The sequence below is a fragment of the Megascapheus bottae genome, chromosome 17, assembly GCF_031878675.1.
Source record: "Megascapheus bottae isolate mThoBot1 chromosome 17, mThoBot2.hap1, whole genome shotgun sequence".
Taxonomy (NCBI): Eukaryota; Metazoa; Chordata; class Mammalia; order Rodentia; family Geomyidae; genus Megascapheus; species Megascapheus bottae.
The window spans coordinates 43437923-43465048 of record NC_143525.1 but is presented as its reverse complement, the minus strand read 5'-3'; the positions used below and the strand labels follow the sequence as shown (position 1 = coordinate 43465048).

The window sequence follows — 27126 nt, the reverse complement described above, 5'->3', positions numbered from 1 at the left end:
AATAGTTATTTGGTATGCCTCCCAATTAACATAGAAAAAAGGTTCTCCAAAGAAAATAATCAATAAAACAAAAAAATAAAGAAAAATCAATAATTAAAAGCCTATTAAAATATAAGGATTTGTAGAAAGCATTTATCTCTTTAAATAGAAGACACTAATGGCCCCTATACAATCAATCACTCATCAGGAATTCTTGTTCGTAACTTTGACCTTGTTTTCATACTCTCCTTAACCCTGCAAATGTTAAAACTAAGCACAGAGTCCTGAAAGATCTCATCATAAAGTAACAAGAACACTAACTGGAAAAAAAAAAAAGTATATATATTTGGTACTGGTCCTCACATTTGAAATCAGGACTTGAACTTTTTGGCTCAACCATATGACCCATAGCTCCACTTCTGGCTTTTTGGTGGTCAGAGATAAGATCTCATGAACTTTCCTTCAAACCTTGATATTCAAATCTCAGCCTTCTGAGTACCTAGGATTACAGGTATAAGCTACCAGTGTCTGGCCAAAAATACATTTTAATATGGTGAATAAATTAAGTTTAGCATCTTTAATCTCCACTGATGCTATTATGGCTGACATTTGTGGTATGTCTTCTGCTAGGCACTTTGTTGATACAAGTGTACATCAAGATCTGACTAATCTTGCTACCTAAGAGGAACCCAAGTTAATATACAAATAGTAGCAAAGAGAGCATCTAAACAGCTGGACATGGTGGCTCATGCCTGTAATCGCCAGTAACCCTAGCTACTCAGGAGGCTGAGATCTGAGGATCTTGGTTCAAGGCAGTCAAAGCCAACCGGGCACTAAAGAACAGTAAAAGAACAAGACTCTTATCTACAATTAATCACAGGGAACTGGGGTTGTGGCTCAAGGGTAGAGTGGTAGCCTTGAGCTAAAGAGTTCAGGGACAACGCCCAGGCCCAGGGGTAGCGGCAGTTGCCTTGAGCGGAAGAGCTCAGGTACAGTGTCTAGGCCCAGAGTTCAAGTTCCATGACTGACAAAAATGAACAGAAAAAGAAAAAAAAGAAAGCATTTAAACAAGTCAAAGCACTGTTCTTTCAATAGAGCCCATTAGCTAATAAATAAAATTTTTCATATATAGCTATATCTACCATCTTATTTTTATACACATATGTACATAGATATACATAGACATATATTCTGAGAGATTAATAATATATATTATATAGTACAAGGAAGACCAAATGTGTTATTAGTTTCCATGCTTTTACATAATGAAAAGGTAATTTACACAATTCATTAATTTGCTATAGCCTTGACATTCTAGCAAAATTTTAAAGTTTAGATATGAAAGAACAAATATTCCTTTGCCTTCCTCTTTTCATTGTTATGGTATATACCTATGATCAATATCATGAAATACAAATTTAAAAGAACTGGTATTGTTTTGTTTTGGATTTTGTACTGGTCCTAGGGCTTGAACTCGGCCTAGGAGCTGTCCCTGAACTTTTTATTAGGCTCGAGGCTAAGTCTCTACCAATTAACACAGCTTCTTTTTTCTTTTTGAAGGTTATAGGACTTAAAGGGCCTGCACACCATCCCTGAGCTTATTTTGCTCAAGGCTAGTGATCTACCACTTTGAACTGCAGCACTATTTCCAGTTTTCTGGTTATTAATTTGGAGGTAAGGGTCCATGATCATTCCTGACTGGGGTGGCTTTGAACCATGATCTGCTGATCTTAGCCTCCTGAGTAGCTAGCACTACCAGTATGAACCACTTGGCTTTAGAATGGTATTTCTTAATAAATCAACAAGGTATATAATCTTTTTTTTGGGGGGGGGTGGGGGGATGGAACTTGAACTCTGCCTGTGTGCTGTCCCTGAGCTCTTCAGCTCAAGGCTACCACCCTACCCTTGAGCCAAGCCCCACTTCCCATTTTCTAAAGGCTAATTGGAGATCAGAGTCTCAGGTCCTTTTGTGCCTGCTGGCTTTGAACCTTGATCCTCAGATCTCAGCCTCCTGAGTAACTAGGATTACAGGTGTGAACCACCGCTCCCAGCCCCAGCCCCAGCCCCAGCCCCAGCCCCAGCTCCCAGCTCCCAGCTCCCAGCTCCCAGCTCCCAGCTCCCAGCCCCAGCCCCAGCCCCAGCTCCCAGCTCCCAGCTCCCAGCTCCCAGCTCCCAGCTCCCAGCCCCAGCGACAAGATATATAATCTTAATGTTAATTACTTAGTATATTCTTTAGCTGAATAAATTTCAGATTCACTTCTCAAACTCAGGAGGCTGAGATCTGAGGATCATGGTTCAAATCCAGTCCTTCAAAGCCAGCCAGAGCACTAAAGACCTTGAGTCTCTCTTTGTCTCTGTCTCTGTATCTGTCATGGGGCTAGAACTCTGGGCCTGGGCACTGTCCCTGAGCAATTCAGCTTAAGGCTACTGCCCTACTCCTTGAGCCACAGTCCTGTTTCTAGCCCCTTTTGTAGTGATTAATTGCAGATAAGAGTCTCACATTCTTTAGTGCCAGGGCTAGCTTAGAACTGAACTGTGATCTACAGATCTCAGCCTCCCGAGTAGCTAAGATTACAGGTATGAGCCATCACTGCACCCCTTGACCTTTAGACTCATCTCCAATTAACTACTAGAAAATCAAAATGGTGCTATGGCTCTAGGGGTAGGGCGGTCGCCTTGAGCTAAACAGCTCACAGACAGTGCCCACACCCAGAGTTCAAGCTCCATGACAAACAACAAAAAGAATTGGTAAATTATCTTAGATAACTAAGAACTACTAGAAAAGAATATGTGGCAGAGCTCAAATTGAATTTAATTTTGTATTCTTCAAACATACATAGAAAGGGGAGAGAGAAGTCATCTCAAAGTTTATAGGATGGGTTAGAGCTATAACTCAAATGGTAGTTCATTTGCCTAAGAAAAAGTATAATATTCTGCGTTCAGGGGACCGGGAGTTTGGCTTAGTGGTAGAGTGCTTGACTAGCATGCATGAAAACCCAGGTTCAATTCCTTGGTACCTCACAAATAGGGGGGGAAAAAAAAAGCCAAAAGTGGTGCTGAGGCTCAAGTGGTAGAGCTGTAGCCTTGAGAAAGTCCAAGGACAGTGCTCAGGCCCTGAGCTCAAGCCCAGGATTGGGGGGGGGGGGGGAAGCATTCACTCCCTAAGTACGTACGTACACACGTACACGTACACACACACACACACACACACACACACACACACACACACACACACACACACAACCCCAATACAAAAAATACAGAAGACATACATCTTGACCTATCAAGATGACTCAAACATAAATTGAAATAAACCAATTAATGGTATTACTATTTCCTATTAAGTGCCAAAACAAAGTATTCAAGTAAAAAACTACTTCCAAAAAAACCCCATAAAACTAAAGAATATGAATTTAATCTTTATTAGCATACTCACTGTTAGTTCATCTTCATCAGAATTGAAAAGATTATCAAGGTCAGTATAAGAGACAGCCAGGTCGGAATCATAAATCAAGCTGGTTGATGGAGGCCGAGCATGGCTATTAGGGCGTGGAGCATCTACAAATGTCAATCAGACAAATGTAATGAAAAATGGAACTACTGGTGGAGGCAGTGGCACAGACTTCTATAATCATAGCATTCAACTACTGACCAGTTATAGTTTTTTTTTTTTACTTAACTAGACGTGTAACTTAAAACATAAACCTAAAGTCTGAGGAACAGTTATGCAACAAGAAATTGTTTACAATCTCTTTATTTTTTTGCAGATTCTGAGACTTTAACTCAGGTCCTCTGCACTATCTTAGCTCTTGTGAGCACTCTACAACTTTGAGCCATAGCATCACTTCTGGTTTTCTGGTGGTTAATTGAAGATAAGAGTCTCACTGAGACATTCCCGCAATTCTCAGATCCCTGCTTCCTCAGTAGCTAGGATTACAGGCATGAGCTACCAGAGCCTGACTGGAAGTAGGACTTGAATGGGCTGGGCATTGTTCCTGAGGGCTTCAGCTAGGATTACAGGCGTGAGCCACCGAACCCAGCTGTAATTTCTTATTAAAAAATTGAAACCATTTTTTGTCTTAGAAATCAGGTTGTAAGTAACATGATAATATAATACTTTCCCCAGAAAGCTACAAAGGGTTTATAATATGACTAAGTACTCTACATGACTGTATCAGAATTAAGACGTGCTTCTTTCTCTGCTCTCCTTTCCCTCCCTCCTCCTCTTTCTCAATCTCATTCCTTCTTGGAACTCGTGGTTATTCCCCTGCCTCTGCCTCCAGAGTAATAGGATTACAAATGGGTGATATCATGACCACCACAGATTTTATATTTATCTTTTTTTTTTTTTTTTTTTTTTTTACCAGTCCTGGGCTTGAGCTCAGGGTGTGTGCAGTCCTTGGACTTTCTCAAGCTAGAGCTCTACCGCTTGAGCCTTAGCACCACTTCTGGCTTTTTTTTTATATATATATGTGGTACCGAAGAATCGAACCCGAGTCTCTGTGCATGTTAGGCAAGCATTCTACCACTAGGCCAAACCCCTGGCCCTATTTATCATTTTTTAATGTATGAGTTTTACTCTATGTAATGTGTATCTTAGTAAATGTGTTACAAATAGATTTATTCAGTTGATTTACAAAACACGAATAAATTCTAGATACCTGCTATATAACATGATTCCTACATATAGCAAAAAAACTATTACATTCAAGTATATTTTAAGAGGCTAGATCTCACATTGTGTTCTTTTTCTTCTTACTATTACTATTTGTATATGTGATTACGTGACAATGGAAACAGTTGTGGGAAAGGGGATAAAAAGAGGACCAAAGGAGCCAGGAGCAGTGGCTGATGCCTATATTCCTAACTACTCAGGAGGCTGAGATCTGAGGATCAAGGTTCAAAGCTAGCCCGGGCACAAAAGGACCTGATTGTAGTTTTATCTCCAACAAACACCTAGAAAATGGGAAGTGGGGCTTGGCTCAAAGGTAGGGTGCAATGGAACCAAAACAGGTTTTGAAAAAGTAGTGCTCACAGTAGAGTGGAGAAATTCAGATCATAATAAATTATTACATATCTCATTAGAAACTAGAAAAGAGGAGCTTAAAGGCCTCAAATTCAATTTAAGTTAACCAAAAGTAATTACCTGGTGTGACTGGCACATGTGATATACATATGTGCAAATATATTTTACAAGAAGGTTGTTATTAAACAAAAGGCACAAGCCCCATGACCGTGGAGAAAAAAAAACAAATCCTAGTCAGATTAAAACAAAAGGCAGATTTATTTGGGGACTACTTATTTCCACTAGTTTATCTAGCTCTTTTTATTCAGTAGTATGTTGTTTAAACTTCTACTGATTTGTAGAATATTTTCATATCAAGCGATGTAGTTAACATTGACTTTGTTCTTTTGTTCAACTGAGGACTTTTTTGTAACTCCTTTTTTTTTTTTCTTTTCTTTTTTGGTACTGGGGATAGAAACAAGATTTTGCACTTGCTAGGCAAATGTTTTGTCACTGAGATACATGCTAGCCCTTGTTACTGTTTGGAAAAGGAATATTGCTATTTTGCTTAGGCAGGCCTGAACCTGTCTTCCTGCCTCAGCCTCCAGAATACTAGGATTGTCAGCATGCACCACAATGCCAATTTCTAACTTTGCTCTTTTTGCTCAATGGTGCTTTGGCTGGGCAGATTCTTTTATGGTTCAAATGGAATTTTTCCTATTTAATTGAAAAATATCACTGGGATTCTTCTGATAAGAACTACAGATGGCTTTGGCAAAGAATCCCAATTATTAACTTAAGAGGCAACTTAGACCCATCAATAACTAAATCTATTTCATGAAAGACTATCTGTTCCTTTTTTCTCCATATACACTTTTTTCTTATTCTTATATTTCATCACCCAGAAACTGACACTTTTTATGTAGTCAAAATATTAAAATTTTGTCTCAAAAGACAAACCAAAGCTGGCACCAGTGATTCATGCATGAAATCCTAGCCACTCAAGAAGCTAAAATCCAGAGGATAGAGAGTTTCAGGCCAGCCTGGAAGAAAAATTGAAGAGATTTCACTTCTCAATTAACCAGCAAAAAAGCTAGGCCAGGGGGCCAGGAGTTTGGCCTAGTGGTAGAGTACTTGCCTAGCATGCACAAAGACCTGGGTTCGATTCCTCAGTACCACATACATAGAAAAAAGCCAGAAGTGGTGCTGAGGCTCAAGTGGTAGAGCTCTAGCCTTGAGAAAAAGTCCGAGGACAGTGCTCAGGCCCTGAGCTCAAGCCCAGGCAGGACCGGCAAAAAAAAAAAAAAAAAAAGCTAGGCCAGGGCCCGGGAGTTTGGCCTAGTGGTAGAGTGCTTGCCTAGCATGCAGGAAGACCAGGGCTCAATTCCTCAGTACCACATATACAGAAAAAAGCCAGAAGTAGTACAATGGCTCAAGTGGTAGAGTGCTAGCCTTGAGGAAAAACTCCAAGAACAGTGACCAGGCCCTGAGTTCATGCCCCAGGACTGGCAAAACAAAACAAATCAACCAAACAACAACAAAAAGCTGAGCCAGGGGGCGGGGAGTTTGGCCTAGTGGTAAAGTGCTTCCTTAGCATGCACAAAGACTGGGGTTCAATTCCTTGGTACCACATATATATATATTAAAAAAAAAAGCCAGAAGTGGTGCTGAGGCTCAAGAGCTAGCGCTCTAGCCTTGACAAAGTCCAAGGACAGGGCTCAGAACCTGAGCTCAAGCCCGGGACTAGCAAAAAAAAAAAAAAAAAAAGAAAAAAAAAGCTGAGCCAGAGGTATGGAGCTCAAGTGATAGAACACCAGCTGACCATGTAAATGGAGCAAGTTCAAGGCCAAGTTCAAACCCTAGTTAAAAATAATAATTGCCTTTACCTGTCACCATTATGACTATAGTTAACATTTCATACTTGCCAACTTCTAAGGAAGTGTGTTTTAACTTCTTTCATTAAAAAAAAAAATGTACCTTTGTGAATTAATATGTTAAATAGCTTGATTTACACATTCAATAATCTATACATAGCACAAACTGCAAATGATAAATATAAACAAGTATTCATGGAAGTAGCTCCTGATGTATGGGAATAAAAAGGCAAAAAATTTTAGGCAGTTTAACTTAATAAAGCTGATATTCTATTTAAGAAAGAACAAAAGTAAAAAGGTATTGGGGGGGAGGGTTACGGCTCAAATGGTAGAGCATGTCTAGCAAGCAGAAGGCCCCATGTCAAATCCCAGAACTGTCAAGAAAAAAAAAAAGTGTAGAGGAAAGATGTATTAAAGGGCGGAGACATAACTGTAATCCTAGCACTCTGAATACTAAGGTGATGTGTAATGACCACTTGAGCTCGGAAGTTTAAGACTACTCTGGGTAATATTGTGTGGCCCTATCGCAAAGAAAAAAAAGGAACAAAAAATAAATAAAACCTAAAATACTGAGGTCTTATATTTGACTGTAATGGTGATTATTTTTTTCAGTGTACTCATTTCACAAATAAGATTCTATTTTCATTTTGTAAAGCACGAAAAAAATTCCCAACAATTTAAAATGGAATTGTCATCACCTGAGTTTGTTACTCCCAATGAGAGATAAACAATAAACCCATCATATGAAACAAGAATTATGCATAAAATATTAAAAGTTACCAGATCAGCTTATTAAAAAAAACGAAAATGTCGGAATTTTCATTAGGAAATAAAGAGTTTACCTTGCTTAATAGAGGGACTAAATAATGACATAGCATCTTCTTCATGTGATAACACTGTAACACTAGGTGTTCCATCTTCTGCCTGCAAACAGTATTACATATTAGACTAAAATGCATTAAATTACTAGAACAAAATCTACCATATTTCTTAAGTAGAAACATTAGTAGAAGCATTCTACTAAGTGTTTAATACACATAATCACTAATTTGTACAGTTGGTATGCTTTTTGTTTCCTTATTTTTTTGAACCCAGGGCCTTGAACTTGCGAGGCAGGCACTCAATCATGTAAGCCATGTCTCCAGCCTTGCTTTTTGTTAGTTATCTTTTCAGCTTAGGCTGCCCTCAAACTTGGATCCTCTCCAGATCTCAGCCTCCTCAGTGGTTAGGATTACAGCTGTCATGAGCCATCAGCACCTGGTAGATAATATTTTTTTTACAACAGAAAACAACCAAATAAACCTTCCCCCTGCACAATCTTCCCCAGGAATCTAGAGGTAGTACTTGAATCAACATCTAAACAATTACCAAGTCTGTATCCCTTTACTTATAGCTTCGGTCTTCCCTGGTACTATGGTCTCATATTTACTAAAAACTTTCCAAGGCTTTTTGTTGTTGTTGTTACGAAGCATTACTGAGCTTTTCAACAATTTTGTAGCTTACAAGTTTCATATTTCATACTTAAAACAAAATTCGTTTTTTTGGCCAGTCCTGGGCTTGAGCTCTGGGCCTGAGCACTGTCCTTGGGCTTTCCTCAAGGCTAGTGTTCTACCCTGAGCCACCACACCATTTCTGGCTTTTTCTATGTATGTGGTACTGAGGAATTGAACTCGGGTCTTCATGCATGCTAGGCAGGCACCCTACCACTAGGCCAAACTCCCAGCCCCTTAAAACAAAATTCTTAACCTAGTGGATTTATTAGATGCTTGGTATATTCTCAAATATTTGATTTCTCATATTTTTATTGTTGTTATTTTGTTTTGTGCCAGTCCTGACGCTTAAACTCAAGCCCTATGCAGCAGATTTGTGTTATTGTTGTTATTCAAAGTTAGCACAGTACCAATTTAGCCACAGCTCCACTCAGGTCTTTTGGTGGTTAATTGAAGACAAAAGCCTCACAAACTTTCCTTCTAAGGCTGGCTTTGAACTGCAACCCTCAGATCTCAGTCTCCTGAGTAACTAGGATTACAGGCATGAGCCACGGGTCACCAGCTATAAAAATTATTATTTTCGTGTGTGTCTATGCCAGTCCTGGGGCTTGAACTCGGGGCCTGAACACCGTCCTTGGGCTTTCTCAAGGACAGAGCTCTCCCGCATGAAAAAACAGTACCACTTGCAGCTTTTTCTATGTATGTAGTACCAAAGAATCGAACCCGGGGCTTCGTGCATGCTAGGCAAGCACTCTACCACTAGGCCAAACTCCAGGCCCCTGTTAAAAACTTTTTTACTGTCATAGACCAACCATAAAGTATACCAAGTACCTACTCATTAAAACATACACATCTTAAATTTTAAGGTTTGGAGGTATGGCTCAAGCCATAAAGTATATGCCAAGCAAGTTCAAAATCCTCATTTCAAACTTTCTATTCTAAAACAAAATAAAGATGTGGTGCGCTGACATCATATGAACTGCTAGAAAATCTTGAATCATCTTTGATATACTGTGCTTTCTCTTACCTTATGTTTCTTTCCAGCTTCTCTGTCACTATTTTGTCTATCTTTTTTATCAGGAAAAAGGAATTCCTCATCTCCTTCAACAAATGCATATGGATCGATTTTAGGTTCTTGTTCTGCATCAGGTACTATTGCTGAAAGATACTGATTTTTAATTTGATATTGCTGCACTAGTTCATCAGAAACTTTTAAGGGTTTCTTATACTGCACCATTAACCTGCACAAAAAATAAAATTAGTCTGTTAGTATTTATTATCCAGAAAAGTATAAACAATTTCCAACTTACTTATCATGAAATTTTAAATTATCCAGATTATGTAATTTATAATCTTACATTTTACAAATGAAACTATAGAAAGTTCTTATGCATTAGTGAGGTCTCAAATTCAGCAATAGAGAACCAAAACTAAAATCCATGTCTCTTATAGGCAATTATTAAATCTAAACTGCCCCAATATATTAACTCTCATAATGTTGGCTTTATAGTAAGAGAAGATATTTTATTTTTTACTTATTGACCAGATACATTTCAAATTTAAAATGTTTAGTTTCATAAAAACATTATTATTAACACTAATCACATTATCAGTTCAAGTGCCTGTTTTTTTTTTCTAATCACATTGGAAGATCAATTTTCACATTATCCTTCTGGTTCCACATGTTGATTGAAAAATGTTTCTATTAATATAACTAATAAAAACAAGGGAAGACAAGAACAAATAACCAAGTCATTGGAAAGATAAACTAGTAGAAATTGACTGACCAAAGAAAGCCAAAAACTACAGCCAAAAGAGGGGGAACATAAGAAGCAGGCTGGTGTGTGCCACAGCACATAAAACCCGGGAAAGTATCAAGACTTTTAAAGTGTGCTCATGCTTTATATTTCCGTAGACTAAATCAGGAACACAAAATACTAAGGTTCTGGTTTGTGTAAGACATTTTAAATTCAAAACTTCCAATTCCATGCCAGGCCCAGTGGCTCACTCCTGCAACCCTAGCTACTCAGGAGGCTGAGATCTGAGGATCGAGGTTTAAAGCCAGCTCATGTACTAAAGTGCCAATTAACCACTGGGAAACAGGAAGTGGGGCTGTGGCTCAAGGGGTAGTGCAGTAGCCTTGAGCTGAAGAGCTCAGGGACAGCGCCCAGGTCCAGAGTTCAAGACCCACAACTTAATAACAACAACAACAAAAATCCAAGTCTTGTTCTCTCTCAGGTTTACAAAGCTGAGGATCCCAAGCTATTGTAATTGTGGCAGTTAGGCTTCAGTCAGAACATCTTCAAAAATCCTCCAATGGCTATTTCATCCTAAGTAAAAAGTCTTTCAAATATTCACAAACTTCCCATGATCTAGTTCTTCTCCTGTGCTAGCCCTATCATCCATACTGTTTTCAAACTCTTTCTCCATGTTTCTCAATAAAGAAGACATAATCCTGATTGTCCTTTTTGCTTGAGATATTTTTCTACCAAGTTTCTATTTTTCTACCAAGTTTCTTAAATAAGGTCACTTTCTCATCTCCTTCAAGTCTTTGTTTCAACATTGTCTGCTCTGAGACGTTATTACAATTACCTTACTTAAAATCGCAACATGGTTCCCCTCCCTAAACACCAATCCTCTTTATCTGGCTCTATTTCCCTCTTAGCACTTATCTTCTAACACATTAGCTAAATAATTTATTATCTTCTTGTTAGAATAAAAAATCCAAAGTTTGGAGTGTTGTCTTCATCCACTTAATTATGCTAAATGTTCAAAGAATGTCTAACACATGATAAGAAATCAACACATATTGACTAATCAATAAAATGTAAAAAATAACAAGAATGAAATATTTTGGGGATGAGAATGTCACTCAGTGACACAGTGGTTGCTTAGTTTGCATGAGGACTTGGATTTAATCCCAAATGAATCCACACACATACAAAGACTGAAATACTTTTGTATTAATAATTCTAAAATAATTATCTTAGAGTTTGAAATAAATCCTTTTTATACACTAGCACTAAGCCAAAGTGACGGTGCCCACATGGAAGACTGTCTCAAAAAGGAAGAAATAAGTAAAGTTGGACATAGGTGGCTCACACATATAAGCTACTCAGAAGGCTGCGATCCAGAAAATTGCAATTCAATCTAGAGGTTTTCCATTGGAGCAGTAAGTCTGAAATAACCAGCAATATTCCAAACTCACATGGTAAAGTATCAGCCTAGTAAGCAGAGTAAGAAAGTGGAAGGACCTACACTTAAACTCTGGTACTTGCTAAAATAAACAGAAAATAATAAACTAACAAGCTAATGATAAACTAAAGAAAGCGGAAAAGGAGGAAAGGACTGATGCCACTGTTCGTTTATTTAAACAAAACTTATGTAAGATCTGGAAATAATAAAAACCATTATCCAGCTTGGTGCTGCACATCTGTCTGTAGTCTTAGCTACACAGAAGTCTGAGATCCAGGGATTGTGGTTTGAAGCCAGGCAGGCTAGAAAGTCTGTGAGACTCATCCCCTTGAGGGAGAACTGTGGCTTGAGTAGTAGAGTCCAAGCCTTGAGCACAAAAAATCTTAGCAAAATCTGTGCCCAGACCCTGAGTTCCAAGTCCCAAACTGGCCCACAAATATTAGCCAGACTGGAAATTCTTTGAATGACAGGGTTATCGAATCCCACTAATCTATTCACTAACACCCCACACTGGCAGTACTGTCCCCTATAAACAAGGAGAAACAGGCCATATAAACAAGAACCCAAACAAACAAAAAACAACTAGTATTTTGTAAACATGCTATCAAATACTCAAGCATATTTATAATTATTCCAAATATTCCCCAAACTTAGCCTCAAATTTAAAATCCCAACTCTACAGACACATTCTTCTATGGAAAGATAGTGATGAGAACATAGTATAACTAATCACTATAATAGTTCTTTTATATAAAGGGATGAATATTTATTTCTAAAGAGTAGCTCTGTACCAAATCACATAATATCCTAAATAACTGCAAGCTAAAAGCAACTAGATACTCTAAGGTAAATATTCTCAAAATAGTATTTTATCTATTTTTATCTGCTTTAATTTACTTTTATGAAGTCATATAAATTCTTAAATAAAATATAAAGTAGTCTAGAAGACTACTTTGAGTGGAATTATGTAGAACAAGTGGTCTGTGAAAGTCATGGAGTGGCAAAGTTTAGAAAGACTTTTAATTCATCTTCAACAATTCATAGTGGAAAAATACAAAGAAATCCCCTCATCCCAGCCTAAAAGACATTACAATTCTGTAATGACTCTAAGAAGCAAGCAAAAAGTGACTATTTTTGGCATTAAATTATCCTCTGGCAGAAACATAAAAGCTGTCACACTGCCACTGGCAGTTGCTGAACTAGTGTGCAGTACATTCTAAGAAGGACCAAACCTACTGCACAGGATACTAGTAACAAAAAAAGGAATAAACCAAATGCATCACCTAAGACACTTTTTGTTATTTTATTGAATCATTCTCACAGACATTAGAATATGCAAAGATTTAAATATAGTCAATTATATCAAGTCACAGTAAATTTAATAATATAATCATTTACATTATACATTCTTCTATATTGAAAGTGGTAAAAGTAGAAAAATTTTGATTTTTTTTGAGGTGCCAGATTAAAAACTCAAATTATCATTTGGTCTATTAAATAGAGCATATATACTTTTATGAAAAATAACATTACTTATTCTTTCTTAAAATAAACTTTCATATATTACCAATTCTTAACTGCAGAGAAAATTTAAAGCTAAATACAGACAAAATGGAGGAGGACCAAGTACAGCCACAAAGCATTGCAAAGCCCAAAGTAAATTTAAACTACTTTTATATTAACTGTATTTCCTTCCTTTTTCTATGACAATAACCACACTATCTTGAAATGTATTTGTATAAAACATGCTTAAGGTAGCACATTTTTTGTCTTTATTTTCAAAAATTCTTCTGGACAAGTTCTGAAAATATTTTAGGACTGACAATTACAGATAGAAGATAAGCTACAAAAGGAAATGTCAAGAATAAATTATCAAATCCATTCCTTTTCACTAAATGCTACTTTTTCTAGTCGCATCTCCCAAACTTAGAATCAATTATTAAACTGAGTTAAACTAGCTATCAAATTACAGCCTTACTACAGTAAAATATTAAAGCAATCTGGAAGTCTTATTTAAAAGGTTTAAAGTACATTTAAATCAGAGCAAGTTAATTTCAACATAGGCTTCTTTCTATGAAACTAAGGCATTCAAACTGCCTTTTAGTAATCATATAACTACAAACATACAATAAATAACTACTGGCTTGTGTTTGCAATCAGAGAATATGGCTTGAAAGATGACCTGGCCAGAAAGTCTTGAGACTTTTTTTTTTTTTTTTTGCCAGTCCTTGCCCTGAGCTCAGGGCCTGAGCACTGTCCTTAGGCTTTCTAAAGGCAAGACCTCTACCACTTGAGCTACAGCACTACTTCTTGCTTTTTCCATGTATGTGGTGCTAAGGAAACAAAACCTGGGTCTTTGTGCATGCTAGGCAAGCACTAAGATCCAACTTGCAGCGTAAGATAAAAGTTTTTTTTTTCCCCTCCCCAAATGTTGTAGAGAAGTCTTAACAACTGTTCTTCCTTAACCTTTTATTTCAAAAAATTAATATGGTTGGTAGTTAACTCTTTAGTTTACTTTTCAACAGGCTGCAAAGTTTTTATAGCCTGGACGTCACTAATATCATGTACATATCCCTGTATCCTTACATCCTTCTAATCCTAGTAAGGAAGGGCTCATATTATTTGCAGTCTGAGCTGTTCAAAGCCATGTCCAAATTTATTTCCTTCTCAAAAAAGAGAAAAAAAAATTTCTATGTATCGCTACTATTTCAAGGATAATATATGCATTTGTTGACAATAATTTGAAATTCCATTCTATTACTCTATCCTATCTTTTAGGTAGAATACAAACTACTGTGATCTATCCATACCAAGCTTCATAAAGAATTATTCCTTAATCTAAGACTCTACATATTTTATTCATTCTGTTTTTAAGAAATTTAATGTTATTTTTCATTGTATTACAATTTTATCCAGTGCCAGAACCAAATTTATTTTCTACTTGAGTACTTGAAACCTAATAGCTTTATTACAGCTGATGGAGAAAATATATCTTTAAAGATAAAATTTCAAGAAAGTTAATCTTAAGGAAAATGAATTCAGAGGCAGCCTCTAAAATTAACCTCTATGTAAATACTTTTACAACTCAAAGCATTAAAATATGAAGTTTACAAGTGTAGAATATGAACTTACAAAGTTACTGGTATTAAAAACAAAAACTAGGCTTCCCCTCCTTCCCCTCCCAGGACTGAACCAGGTACTTGAGACAAGCATTCTACCATTTGACTCCTGCCTCCAGCCCCCCAAACCAAGCTTTCTATTACTAGAAAGGCTTTTCCCCTTTAAAAAGAATATATTATTTTTGTGTAGTTGTACAGGAAATTGCCATTCAGTTTTTTTTGTTGTTTTTTTTTGCCAGTCCTGGGCTTGGACTCAGGGCCTGAGCTTTGTCCTTCGGTTTTCTCAAGGCTAGAGCTCCACCACTTGAGCCTCAGCACCACTTCCAACTTTTTTCTATGTACAAGGTACTGAAGAATTGAACCCGGGTCTTCGTGCATGCTAGGCAAACACTCTACCACTAGGCCAAACTCCCAGCCCAGCTAGTCCGTTTTTAAATCATTATTATCCCTTTCACAATTCTTGTGAAAGGCATTTGATTGTATTCCATCTTTCTTTGGGGAGTGGAAAACAGTAACAGAGATTAAGCTCAGGGACTTGAACATGTCAAGCAAAAACACTCACTGAACTACATTTTTGACTCATTTTACACCTTAAAAAGTGTTCAGTGTCTTTCAAGTGGGGCTCAGGCAGATCACCCCCGCAATGTAGTTACTCAAGAGATCTTTCCAGCCTAGGCAGGAACATCTACAAGATTCCATCAACAAGCTGAGCTGAAGATGTGGCTCAAAGTAGTAAAGAATCAGCCTAGCAAGCATGTGGAACAAGTTCAAGATCTTGCATACAAATCATGATACTGGGGAGAAAAAAAAGAATTCCTATATTCCTACAGGAGATGATTTAAGCACCAGGAAGAGAACATGACAATAATTCACAGAACTTATTTTCAATGACAAAGGGCATTGTCTCTTTCCAACTGGCTGTGCTATTTTTTGTAAGTTTTTTAAAATCATTATGATTTCGCATCTCAAACAACAGCAATACTGAATTACCAAGATTTTTTTCAAAATTAGTCAAAATTTTTTCACTATGGGGATAAAAACAGATTGACAGAGCAGCATGTCAAGTACATCCCCTTGGGTATTAATAGATGTATCTACTTATCTTCTATTATGCTACAAAAGCTTTTACCTAAAAGTGAATTGATACAATTTTTTTAAACTAACAACCAATCCATGCTAAATTGGGACACTAAATTACACAAAATACAAAAAAACCCACTTTTTTTGAGGGGGGATTAGGCACTCTACCACTTGAGCCATGCTCGCAGTCCTACTGCCTCATGGTTTTCTGAGGTCTCACATCTATGCCAGGGCCAACCTGAACTATGATTCTCCTACATATAGCTGGGATGACAAGCATGAACATGGCACTGTTTTTATTCGTTGAGATGGGTCCTTAACCTACAAATCATCCTAGTCTCCACCACCCAAATAGCTTGAACTTTTTTCTTTCCTGAGAAGGAGAAAAAAAGTGGCCAGGAATTGGTAGAAGTTCACGAATGTTTTTTCCTTTAATTATGACTCAGTACTACTCCATACTGCATGCTGCATTTCTGTATTATGTCTCTGCTTTCTCATTCTTGTTCAGTGGGAAAAATGTCAAATAATTTCAGAAGAGATTTCTAGGTTCAACTGCATAAAAATAAGCTGTCAGGGCCGGGAGTTTGGCCTAGTGGTAAAGTGCTTGCCTAGCATGTACCAAGGTTCAATTCCTAGGTACCACATAGATAGAAGAACCCGGAAGTGATGCTGTGTCTCAAGCAGTAGAGTGCTAGCCTTGAGAAAGCCTAAGGACAATGCTCAGGCCTTGAGTTTAAGCCCCAGGACGGTCAAAAAATAATTAAAACAAAATAAACAAAAAAAAAGATTAAGCAGCCAGAAGTTACAGTTAGAATTCTTAGCTTATGAACCTAATGTTTCCTTAAAAAAAAAATACTACCTAAAAAATGTTACCAAAAAAACCCCCACAAAAACAAAACCAAAAACCAAACAAAAACAACAACAACAAAAAAACTCCTGAAGTTTTGGAAGCCAACAATACTCACTTGTGGTTAATTTAATTCATCTAAACATTTGTAAATTTGTTACATCTCTAGTATTATTGTAGGGTTATGTGTGTTTATGTATGTGTGTTCATGTTAGAGGAATACATCAGTAAACAAGAGATTTCTTGCCCTGATAGAGCTTACATTCTAAAAGTGAAAAGGCTCATTAACAAACACATAATTTGAGATAATGACCTGTACATACTAGGAACAGTTTGAAAAAGTCTATAAATTAAGTAGTGACTAGGGGGAGAACAGAAAGATCATAGTTTAGACAGAATAATCGGGAAAATTCTTCCTGGTAACTTTTGAGTAGCACTAATGAAGTAACAATTCCCTGCTCTCTATAACTCTAAAATGCTATGATTTAGAAATTTATGGAATAATCAGGAGGCTATGTTGACTAAATCAGGAAGCAAATATAGTAGTAGACAGACTGAAGAACTAGCTATGGCAGAAGACTCTCCTCCTCTCCCTCTCATCCCCCATCCTGGGGCTTAAACTTGGCCTGGGTCATTGAGCTTTTTCAAAGCTAGCACTCTACCACTTGAGCAACAGCACCACTTCCGGCTTCTTCTGTGTATGTGGTCCCAAGGATGGAACCCAGGGCTTCGTGCATTAGGCCACATTCCCAGTCCAACTTACATGTACAGTCTTACATGTCAAGATTAAGGATTTGGGATTTTATTCTTAAAGGGAACCTATTAGAGGAATATAAGCAATCTGTAACAATATTTAACTTAGGCTGACCACTCTGATAACTAAAAAAAACAGAGTAGAAAACACATACACACACACACACACACACACACACACACACACACACACACACACACACACACACACACACACACACACAGTAAGGCTAGAGATTTTCCTCAATTGGTAGAGTATGAGGGTCTGAGTTCAACCTTCAGTACCATGTTAAAAAATTTTAAAAAGTAAAAGTGTGTGTGGCAGAAGTATAGAAACAAAACCAACAGTGATGCTGGTATGACCTGTTTTTTTTCTTTTTGTGCCAATACTGGGGCTAGAATGTAGTGCCTCAACACCCTCGTCTGACTTTCCTCAAGGCTGGCACTGTACCACTTGAGCCACATTTCTACTTCCAGCTCTTTGCTGGTTAGTTGTAGATATTCTTTCAGATTTGTTTGCTCAGGATAGCATCAAACCTCAATAATCAGATCGCAGCATCCTGATTAGTTCCAGCATAATCTTTTATACTACACTTAGCACAGATATGATCTATTGTTACATTTGATTTCAAGAAATCTGACTGAAAAGGTAGCATTCCATGACCAGTACTTTAATGTCTTTCACTTTAAATCAAGTATAATAAAAAATAAATCATACTAGAAGAAATCTTTCAAATTCAAAGTGCTAGATGAAGCACATGCATTTGCTAAGACACACACAAAAAAGACATTTTGCTAAATCTCAGACAAGCTCAAAACTAGATGAAATACAATAAAGTTCACAGACTGGAATATGCAAGTGGGACTTGTAATCAAACTATACAAACAACAGAATAGTCAAACTGTCTGGGTATTGAGGCTCACATTTGTGAGCCCTAGTTACTGGAGGAAGGGGATTGAGATCTATAGACTGCAGCGCCATGCCAGCCAGACTGCACAGGAAACACTGTGAGACTCTTATCCCCAATTAGCCACAAAAATCTATCTAAGTGGAGAAGTGGCTCAAGAGGTAGAACAATAACAAAAAAAACTCAAGAGATAGTGCCTAGGCCCTAAGGCTCAAGCCCCAGGACTGGCACATACACAGTCTAACTAGTTTGTCCAGAAAACATTTGCTTACATGCCAAACACACACACACACACACACGCACCAAAAAAAAAAAAAAAAAAAAAAAAGCAAAAACAAAAAATGAGAACAGGAGCTTTAAATGGGAACAGGATGTGTACAACAAATGTTTTTTTTTTGCCAGTCCTAGGGCTTGAACTCAGGGCCTGGGCAGTGTCCTTGGACACTTTTTGCTCAAGGCTAGCACTCTGCCACTTGAGCCACAGCACCACTCCCAGCTTTTTCTATGTATGTAGTTCCAGGAAAGTGAACCCAGGACTTTGTGCATGTTACACAAGCTTGCTACCACTAGGCAAACCTCCCTGTCCCAAATGTTCTTTTTTTTTTTTTTTTTTTTTTTGCCAGTCCTGGGCTTGAGCTCAGGGCCTGAGCACTGTCCTTGGATTTTCTCAAGGTTAGAGCTCTACCACTTGAGCCTCAGCACCACTTCTGGCTTTTTTCTATGTATGTGGCACCAAGGAATCGAACCCGGGTCTTCATGCATGCTAGGCAAGCACTTTAACCACTAGGCCAAACTCCTGGCCTATTTTAGATTTTTAAAGCTGATTCTAACTTTCTACTTCCCTCAAAAAAATCCGTTACTATAAAGTAGTACCTGATACTATTTCATAATAGTAAAATATTGACTAAGCCCACCAACAAGCTCAACTAGAATTCTATATATAAAATTTCCAATGTATCACCTCACTCTAAGATGTGTAGAATACCTATTAGAAATATTTAATGGTATAGAATATTGCCTTTGAAAGAGGTTTAGAATTTAAGACTATTCTTTCATGTATTTATTTTTGCTAGTCCTGGGACTTGAACTCTGGCCTAGGCACTGTCACTGAGTCTCTTGTATTCAAGGCTAGCACTCTACCACTTGAGCCACAGTACCACTTCTGGCTGTTTCTGTCTGAGTAGTTTATTGAAGATAACAGTCTCATGGACTTTTCTGCCCAGGCAGGCTTTGAACCACAATCCAGTATTACAGGTGTTAGCTACCAGTGCCTAGCAGGACTTTTTAAAAAACACCAGATGTCACCCCTCTGTTTATCACCTTTATAATAACAATTTAAAAACAAATAAGAGGCTGGCATGTACCATAATCCCAGCTACTCAGGAAACTAGAGTAGGAAGCACAAGAAACCAACATGAGCAGGACTTCATCATTTAAAAAAAAAAAAGTCCATGACCGACCAAAAAACACCAACAAAAAAAAAATAGGAGTGGAAAAAAAAAGAGACCCTAGAAGTTCATCATCTGAACATTAAAACATTTTAAAGATAATAGAAAGTGGGCCGGGAGCATGGCCTAGCGGTAGAGTGCTCACCTAGCATGCACGAAGCCCTAGGTTTGATTCCTCGGTACCATATAATCAGAAAAAGCTGGAAATGGAGCTGTGGCTCAAGTGGTAGAGTGCTACCCTTGAGAACGCCCAAGGACAGTTCACTGAGCTCAAGCACCAAGAATGGCCAAAAAAAAAAAAAAGATAATCTAAAGCACGTAAATAGTACTGTTCAAGAAAATGAATTTCTAAGTGGCAGAACAGAATAAGATAATTCCAACTGAAAAAGCTCTTCAAGTACTCAGCACAAGGAGCTGAAAACAAAACAATAAAAAAGATAAAGCTTCAAATAGTCTAAAACTTTCAAACTTTTAAGGCTAAAGATCCAGGGCTGGGATGTAACTCAATGACTGAAGTACTTTTCTAGCAAGTGCAACATCCTAGGTTCAATCCTCATTACCAACACAGGGAGAAAAATAGTACAACTAAAGCTATGGATTTAAAAAGCCTTGAAGATACAATAGATTATGATCTAAAGGAAAAATCTCTGTCTCTACCCCAGGGTCTCTCTATTGGCTAAGGCTAACCTCAAATGGACAATCTTCCCACTTCTATCTTCTGAATACTGGGATTACAGGTGTTCATTACCATGTCTGGGAAAGATCAGTTCTATAAAAAATGAGCAAGAATGAGACTAGTAATACTTCTTTTATCAGAAGCTAATAAAAAACAATAAAATGATGCCTAAGAATTACAAGGGAAAATTATATAAAAAGGATCCAAAACAACCAAATTGTGGATCTAAGTATGAGGAAAAAAACCCTACCACTTCATAAGAAATAAGAAACATATTTCTCATAATGCCTCTGTGAGGAAGTTCAAGGTATTTGCCCAATGAAATAGAGGAAAAAAGCAAAGTAAAAGCATTGGTTAAAGAAAGTAATATTAACTGAGGTGTTTACAGAAATAAAATGATTAAAAGCTGGAAAACTGGCATAGAAAGCAACTGATTCACACTGTAACAGAACACTATAAGATAGCAGTACGTTCTATATAATACTTTTTTTAAAGCCAGGAATGATGGTGCACACATATTCCTAGTTACTTGGGAGGCAGTCCTATGACATCACCAAGAAAAAAAATGAGACCCTATCTGAAAATAAAGTAAAAAATGAGTACAATGCCTACCTATAAAGCAAAAATGAGTACACCTGCCTATAAAGGCCCTGGGGCCAGGAGCATGGCCTAGTGGTAGAGTGTCTGGCTAGCATTCATGAAGCCCTTGGTTCATTCCCTTGATACCACATACACAGAAAAAGGCAAAAGTGGTCCTGTGACTCAAGTGGTAGAGTACTAACCTTGAGAAAGCCCAAGGACAGCACCCAATCCCTGAGTTAAAACCCAGATACTGACACTCCCAAGACAACAGTATGCCATTCTGCATGCAGCCAAATGAAAAGGCTTCATAATACTAAGTATTGATAAAAATGAAGTTCAAGGGGCTAAGAGTTTGACCTGGTGGTAGAGTGCTTGCCTGTTATGCACAAAGACCCAGGTTTGATTCCTCAGTACCACATAAATAGAAAAAAATGGATATGGTGCTGTGGCTCAAGTGGTAGAGCTCTGGCCTTGAGAAAGCCCAAGGACAGTGCTCAGGCCCTGAGTTCAAAAGAAAAAAAGAAAGAAAAAAAAAGAAGCTCAATAGCCATTCTGACTGTTGGCTCATAAAGGGTTACAACAACTGTTTGGAAAACAAGTAGTAAAAAATGGGCATACATCTTTGCCCAGTTATTCTAATTTTCATTCTATTTCCTAGAAAAATTCTTGGGTAAATACACAGAAAATATGTGTATTAAAAAAATTATTTGAGGGCCGGGAGTTTGGCTTAGTGGTAGAGTGCTTGCCTAGCATGCATGAAGGCCCAGGTTTGATTCCTCAGTACCACATACATAGAAAAAAGCCAGAAGTGGTGCGCTGGCTCAAGTGGTAGAGCTCTAGCCTTGAGAAAGCCCAAGTACAGTGCTCAGGCCCTGCGCTCAAGCTCCAGGACTGGCAAAAATAAATAAATAAATAAATAAATAAATAAATAAATAAATAAATAAATAAATAAAATTCTTTGAGCCAGCAGTGGCTCAGGAGGCTGAGATCTGAGGATCAAGGTTCAAAACCAGCCTGGGCACAAAAGGACCTAAGACTCTCATCTCCAATTAACTTCTGAAAAAGGGAAGTAGGTGTTGGCTCAAGGATAATGTGGTAGCCTTGAACTCAAGAGCTCAAGGACAATACCCAGGCTGAATTCAAGCCCTATGACCCACCAAAAACAAAAAAATCATTAGGGCAGGGAGCATGACCTAGTGGTTGAGTACTCACCTGGCACACACAAAACCCTAGGCTTGATTCTCTGATACCATATAAACAGAAAAGGCTGGAAGTGGGGCTATGGCTCAAGTGGCAGAGTGCTAATATTAAGTCTCCAAGGAAAGTGCCCAGGCCCTGAGTTCAAGCCCCAGGACCAGCAAAAATTTTTTTGCTACAACCTTTGTTTCGGTGAACAATAGAAAATAATCAAGATAGCCATCTAAAAAAGAGTAAACAAATTATGGTATGTTAGAAAGGAAGTAAATTAGCTAAATATATAAGAACATGTACAGACAAGAGACAAATTGAAGACAGTGGAAGGAAAAATGAAAGGAAAAGAAAATAAGAGATCTAACAGTACACAAGGTCCTTTTGTTGGTTGATGGACACCTACGTATATTATTCTCCCTTGTTTTTTGTGGCTAAATATTGTGTAATAAAGAGGTTCCTCAAGGATAAACACAGTGAAGAAATTATGCAAATTTAACACTCAAAGAATTTATTCTTGCAAATCCTACCCTGTAACCAATCCTGGAGTCCTAGGATTAAGAAGTTATATCACTTAACTTATAGTAGTGACTATTAAAAAAAATACATACTCTGTAACTGACGTTACACTTTCCTGTCCAAAAGGTCCAACTGGATCATCCTTGAATTTATCACTTGGAAGTTGAGGTGGTAAAAACTCTACATCTTTTTTCTTTGGGACTTTGTAATACTTCCAGGCTATATTAGCTTCATCTTCTTCCAAGTTTACTGCTGTACCAACATATACCGTAGGTTCTACAGCTTCCTGGAACTGAGATGGGAAAGACTGGGACAAACTGTCTATCCTATCTTCCATTGGTTTAGTAGGAACCAAAGGATCCGGTGTTGGCATTTGATAAAAATGTTGACTCTGAGGAGTTGAAGGTGTTTTAGTCACGCCTTCATCAACTACATCACATGGGTGAGGACTAAGTGGGGGTGGTTGAGGTGAATTTGCCATTTCAGTGGCATGCATCTGAGGAGTCTTTGCTACATCATTAGTTCGGATGTTTGAAAATCTCACTTGACTGTCTGGTGCAGAGATTACAAGTCTTTGGCTGGCTGAATCAGTGTCCATGCCGACATCATCACTAATAGACACACGATGGTGAAAAGGAGTCAAGGGGCGCTTCTGGGGCTTGTCACTCTTCTCTTGCTTCTCACTGGTCTTGTGCTTAGGAAGAACTTGTTGTTGACAAGATGGAGCCTGCCCTTGTCCAGTATTTCTTGGTTTGAGATTTTTGTGTCTGCAAAGTTAAAAGAAAGGTTCTTATCAATATTATACAAAGTATCCCAGGTGACACTTAGACATTCCAGATCATTTATTTGTCATGTGTAATCCTAAAAATAAAATTTAGAAGAAAAAGCCTAAGAATATGCAGAAGAATTCATAAAAGACAATTTTTGCCAGGCACATCACTAATCCTAGCTACTCAAGAGGCTAAGACCTCAGGATTGAGGATCAGTGCCTGGCTGGGAAGGAAACTCCAAGTATCCACCAGAAAACAGGAAGTGGTATTGTGGCTTAAAGTGGTAGAGTACTAGCCTTGAGCAAAGAACTCAGGGACAGTGCCGATATGTCTATAACATATTCTTTTCCAAAACACTAGACTAGAATCTCATCATACTTCTAGATCACCAATGTCCAAAAGAACTTTGTGCAATGATGAAAATGTTCTGAAGGCGCCTCTTAAACACTTGAAATGTAGCTACTAAAATCACACAACTGAATTTTTATAAATCCGTTACTTTAAACAGCCACTAGTGGCACTAACAGCTAAAATTTCATGGGGCAATTTCAGAATCTACATCCTATTTACATAAATACAAAGGATAAAAATTAAGAAGTGGTGCTATGGATCAAGGGGTAGGGCTGAAGAAGCCTTTAGCTGAAGAGCTCAGGGACAGCGCCCAGGACCAAAGTTCAAGGCCCACAACCAAGAAAAAAGGGAAAGTTAAATGACACTAAAAGAACACTAAAGAACACAAGTTAAATGAAAAATTCAGAACATCAGACAATTTATATAAGATAAATGACCCAGTTTCTTCAAGAAAGTCAATGTCATAAAAAAAAAAGACAGGAAAATACAGAAGAGACTTTAAAAAGTTTAAGAACCCAATTATGAATACTTTCACAGTACCTGTAAATATACTTTCTAAGACAATCAGCATGATATCATGAAATCAACTAATGCAAATTTTATTAGTTATAACAACAGAATCAAATTAGATACGAAAACAATGAGGCTTGGGCTATCATTCAGTTGTAGAAAACTTTGCCTAACAAGCAAAGCTGTGAGTTTCATCTCTAGTACTATAAAGAATAGGAAAAAAACACACTTTTTGAGAATTGGCACACAAAAGCACAAGAGTGAAATTATAGTTAAAGTGGGCTTTAAAATCTGCAAGAGTGGTTAGGACTATAGCTCAAAATAGATTTATTCAACATATACAAAGCCCTATGCTCTTCAGAGTCCAGGTCTTGTCTTTCACCTAGAGAAAAACTTTTACTATAATTAGTAACACAAAATAGTAAAACAAGGCAACATGGAAACCACTAAAAGTAGGGAGCTCCTATGAATTCTGCAACAAAAGGAGTAATAAACTGAATTTGTCTTACCATGTTCCAGAGGTTTGGAATGTGCTTACAACCATAACAGGGACCTGCTAAGAAGCAACTAAGGTCACAGAGAAAGTAGCTGTTAATGTAACAGAAGGGAGCTGCTGTTCAAATTAGATTTAATAAGTACTGTGAAAATGTGACTTATCTTCCTCCAATCTTTTAAACTTAAAAATTTTTTTTGTTGGTCCTGGAACTTGAACTCTGAGCCTGGATGTTGCCCCTGAGCTCTTCAGCTCAAGGCTACTGCCCTCCCCATTGAGTCACAGCGCCCCTTCCAGTTTTCTGGTGATTAACTGGAGATTAATCTCCCAGGGGCTGGGAGTTTAGCCTAGTGGTAGAGTGCTTGCCTAGCATGCACAAAGGCCCAGGTTCGATTCCTCAGTACCACATACATAGAAAAAGCCAAGTGCTGCTGAGGCTCAAGTGGTAGAGCTCTAGCCTTGAGAATGTCCAAGGATAGTGTCAGGTTCTGAGCTCAAGCCCAGGACTGGCAAAAATAACTAACTAACTAAATAAACAAACATGGGCCAAAGACTTAAAGAGAGTCTTCTCTGAAGAAGAAATAAGAATGGCCTATAGACACATGAAGAAATGCTGGACATCTCTGGTCATAAAAAAACAACTCTAAGATTCCACTTCACTCCAGTTAGAATGGCCAGGATCAAGAAAACTAATAACAGATGCTGGAGGAGATGTGGCCAGGAGGGATCACTACTACACTGTTGGTGGTAGTGCAAACTCGTTCAACCACTATGGAAAGCAGTATGGCAGCTTCTCAAAAGACTAAACATAGAACTCCCCTATAACCTAGCAATTCCACTACTTGGCATTTACCCAATTGTCCAGAATCAAGGACATACTAAATCCACTAGCACAACGATATTCATTGCAGCACTATTTACCATAGCAAAGATATGGAACCAACCCAGATGTCCCTCAGTTAATGAGGGGATCAACAAGATGTGGTATTTGTACACAATGGAATTCTATGCTGCTGTCAGAAAGAATAACATCGCCCCATTTGTTAGGAAATGGAAAGACTTAGAAAAAATCATATTAAGTGAAGTAATCCAGACTCAAGGGAACATAGGCTCAATGGTTTCCCTCATTTGTCATAATCAGTAGAAACTTTGGGTTCTCCTAGCAGAGAATTCCAATAGAGCAAAACCTAGATACGTAAGGCCATACAGTATGACACTAAAGGAAAGGACCTCTAGGATATAGAAACAAAAGCCAGATAATGAGTGATTGTTGTCCTTAATGTACTATGTTATCTCTCATCTCTTTTTGCTGTCCCTTGGTTATCTCATATTGTTACAGTATCTCACTTTGTTATCTTATATATTGGATATATTTGTATTTGGTTATTTGAAGTTGGATAGGGAAGAGGGGAAAACAAGATGAGGGGTGGGGAGGGGGGGAAATGGGGACCAAGACATGAGAAAGGGTATCAATGTATGTGAAGAAATGCACCTTCTATCTGGCAAATATAATGTAATAATATAATGTAATGTATATTGTAATTACAATAAAAATATATATATATAAAAAAGTGTCACGGACATTTTAGTGCCCAGGCGGGCTTTGAACTACAACCCTTTGATTTCAGCCTCCTGAGGAGCTAGGATTACAGGCATGAGCCACTGCGTCTAGCCTTAGACTTAAAATTTTTGTTAGCTTATAAGAGTTATGTGGGCGGGGGGGGAAGGAGAATTTAAATGTTACATCTTCACACATTTACACAGTATTCAAACTAATATTCAGGACCAGCAGTTTTGCCTACTGGTAGTGTTATTGCCTAGCATAAATGAAGACCTAGGTTCGATTCCTTGGTACCACAGACACAGAAAAAGCCAGAAATGTTGCTGTGGCTCAAGTGGTAGAGCTGTAGCCTTGGGAAAGCCCAAGGACAGTACTCAGGCCCTGAGTTCAAGACCCACGACTGGAAAAATAACTATTCAAATCAAATATACTCTCCCTCTAATCTTCTTAGTACTCACTACTAGACAAATCTAGAAAGTAAGAGGACCTGAGAATTTTAACTGTCTGTAATAGAACAGAGCAGGGGAGGAGGGGGCGGGGAACAGTAGGGATAGGGCCGGAAGTTTGGCCTACTGGTAGAGAGCTTACCTAGCATGCATGAAGACCCAGGCTCAATTCCTTGGTACCACATACACAGAAAAAGCTGAAGTGGTGCTGTGGCTCAAGTGGCAAAGTGCTACTTTGAGAAAGCCCAAGGACAGTGCGCAGGCCCAAAGCTGAAGCCCCAGACTAGCCAAAAAAAAAAAGTAGGGATAGACTTAAGAGCAAACTACAGGCC

At 38.0% G+C, this 27126-nt stretch overlaps 1 protein-coding gene across 3 annotated transcripts in view; it reads right to left on the bottom strand.

Moving 5' to 3' along the window:
• Med13 (mediator complex subunit 13) overlaps window positions 1-27126 on the bottom strand; it is a 96812-nt gene that overhangs the window by 37756 nt on the left and 31930 nt on the right. For all 3 annotated transcript variants that reach the window (XM_090351150.1, XM_090351151.1, XM_090351152.1), the window contains exons 9-12: window positions 22756-23430; window positions 9376-9589; window positions 7701-7782; window positions 3416-3537 (exon numbers count right to left, since the gene is read on the bottom strand). In XM_090351150.1, the coding sequence (XP_090207276.1) occupies window positions 3416-3537; window positions 7701-7782; window positions 9376-9589; window positions 22756-23430 (1093 nt within the window). The remainder of the gene's footprint in view (window positions 1-3415; window positions 3538-7700; window positions 7783-9375; window positions 9590-22755; window positions 23431-27126) is intronic.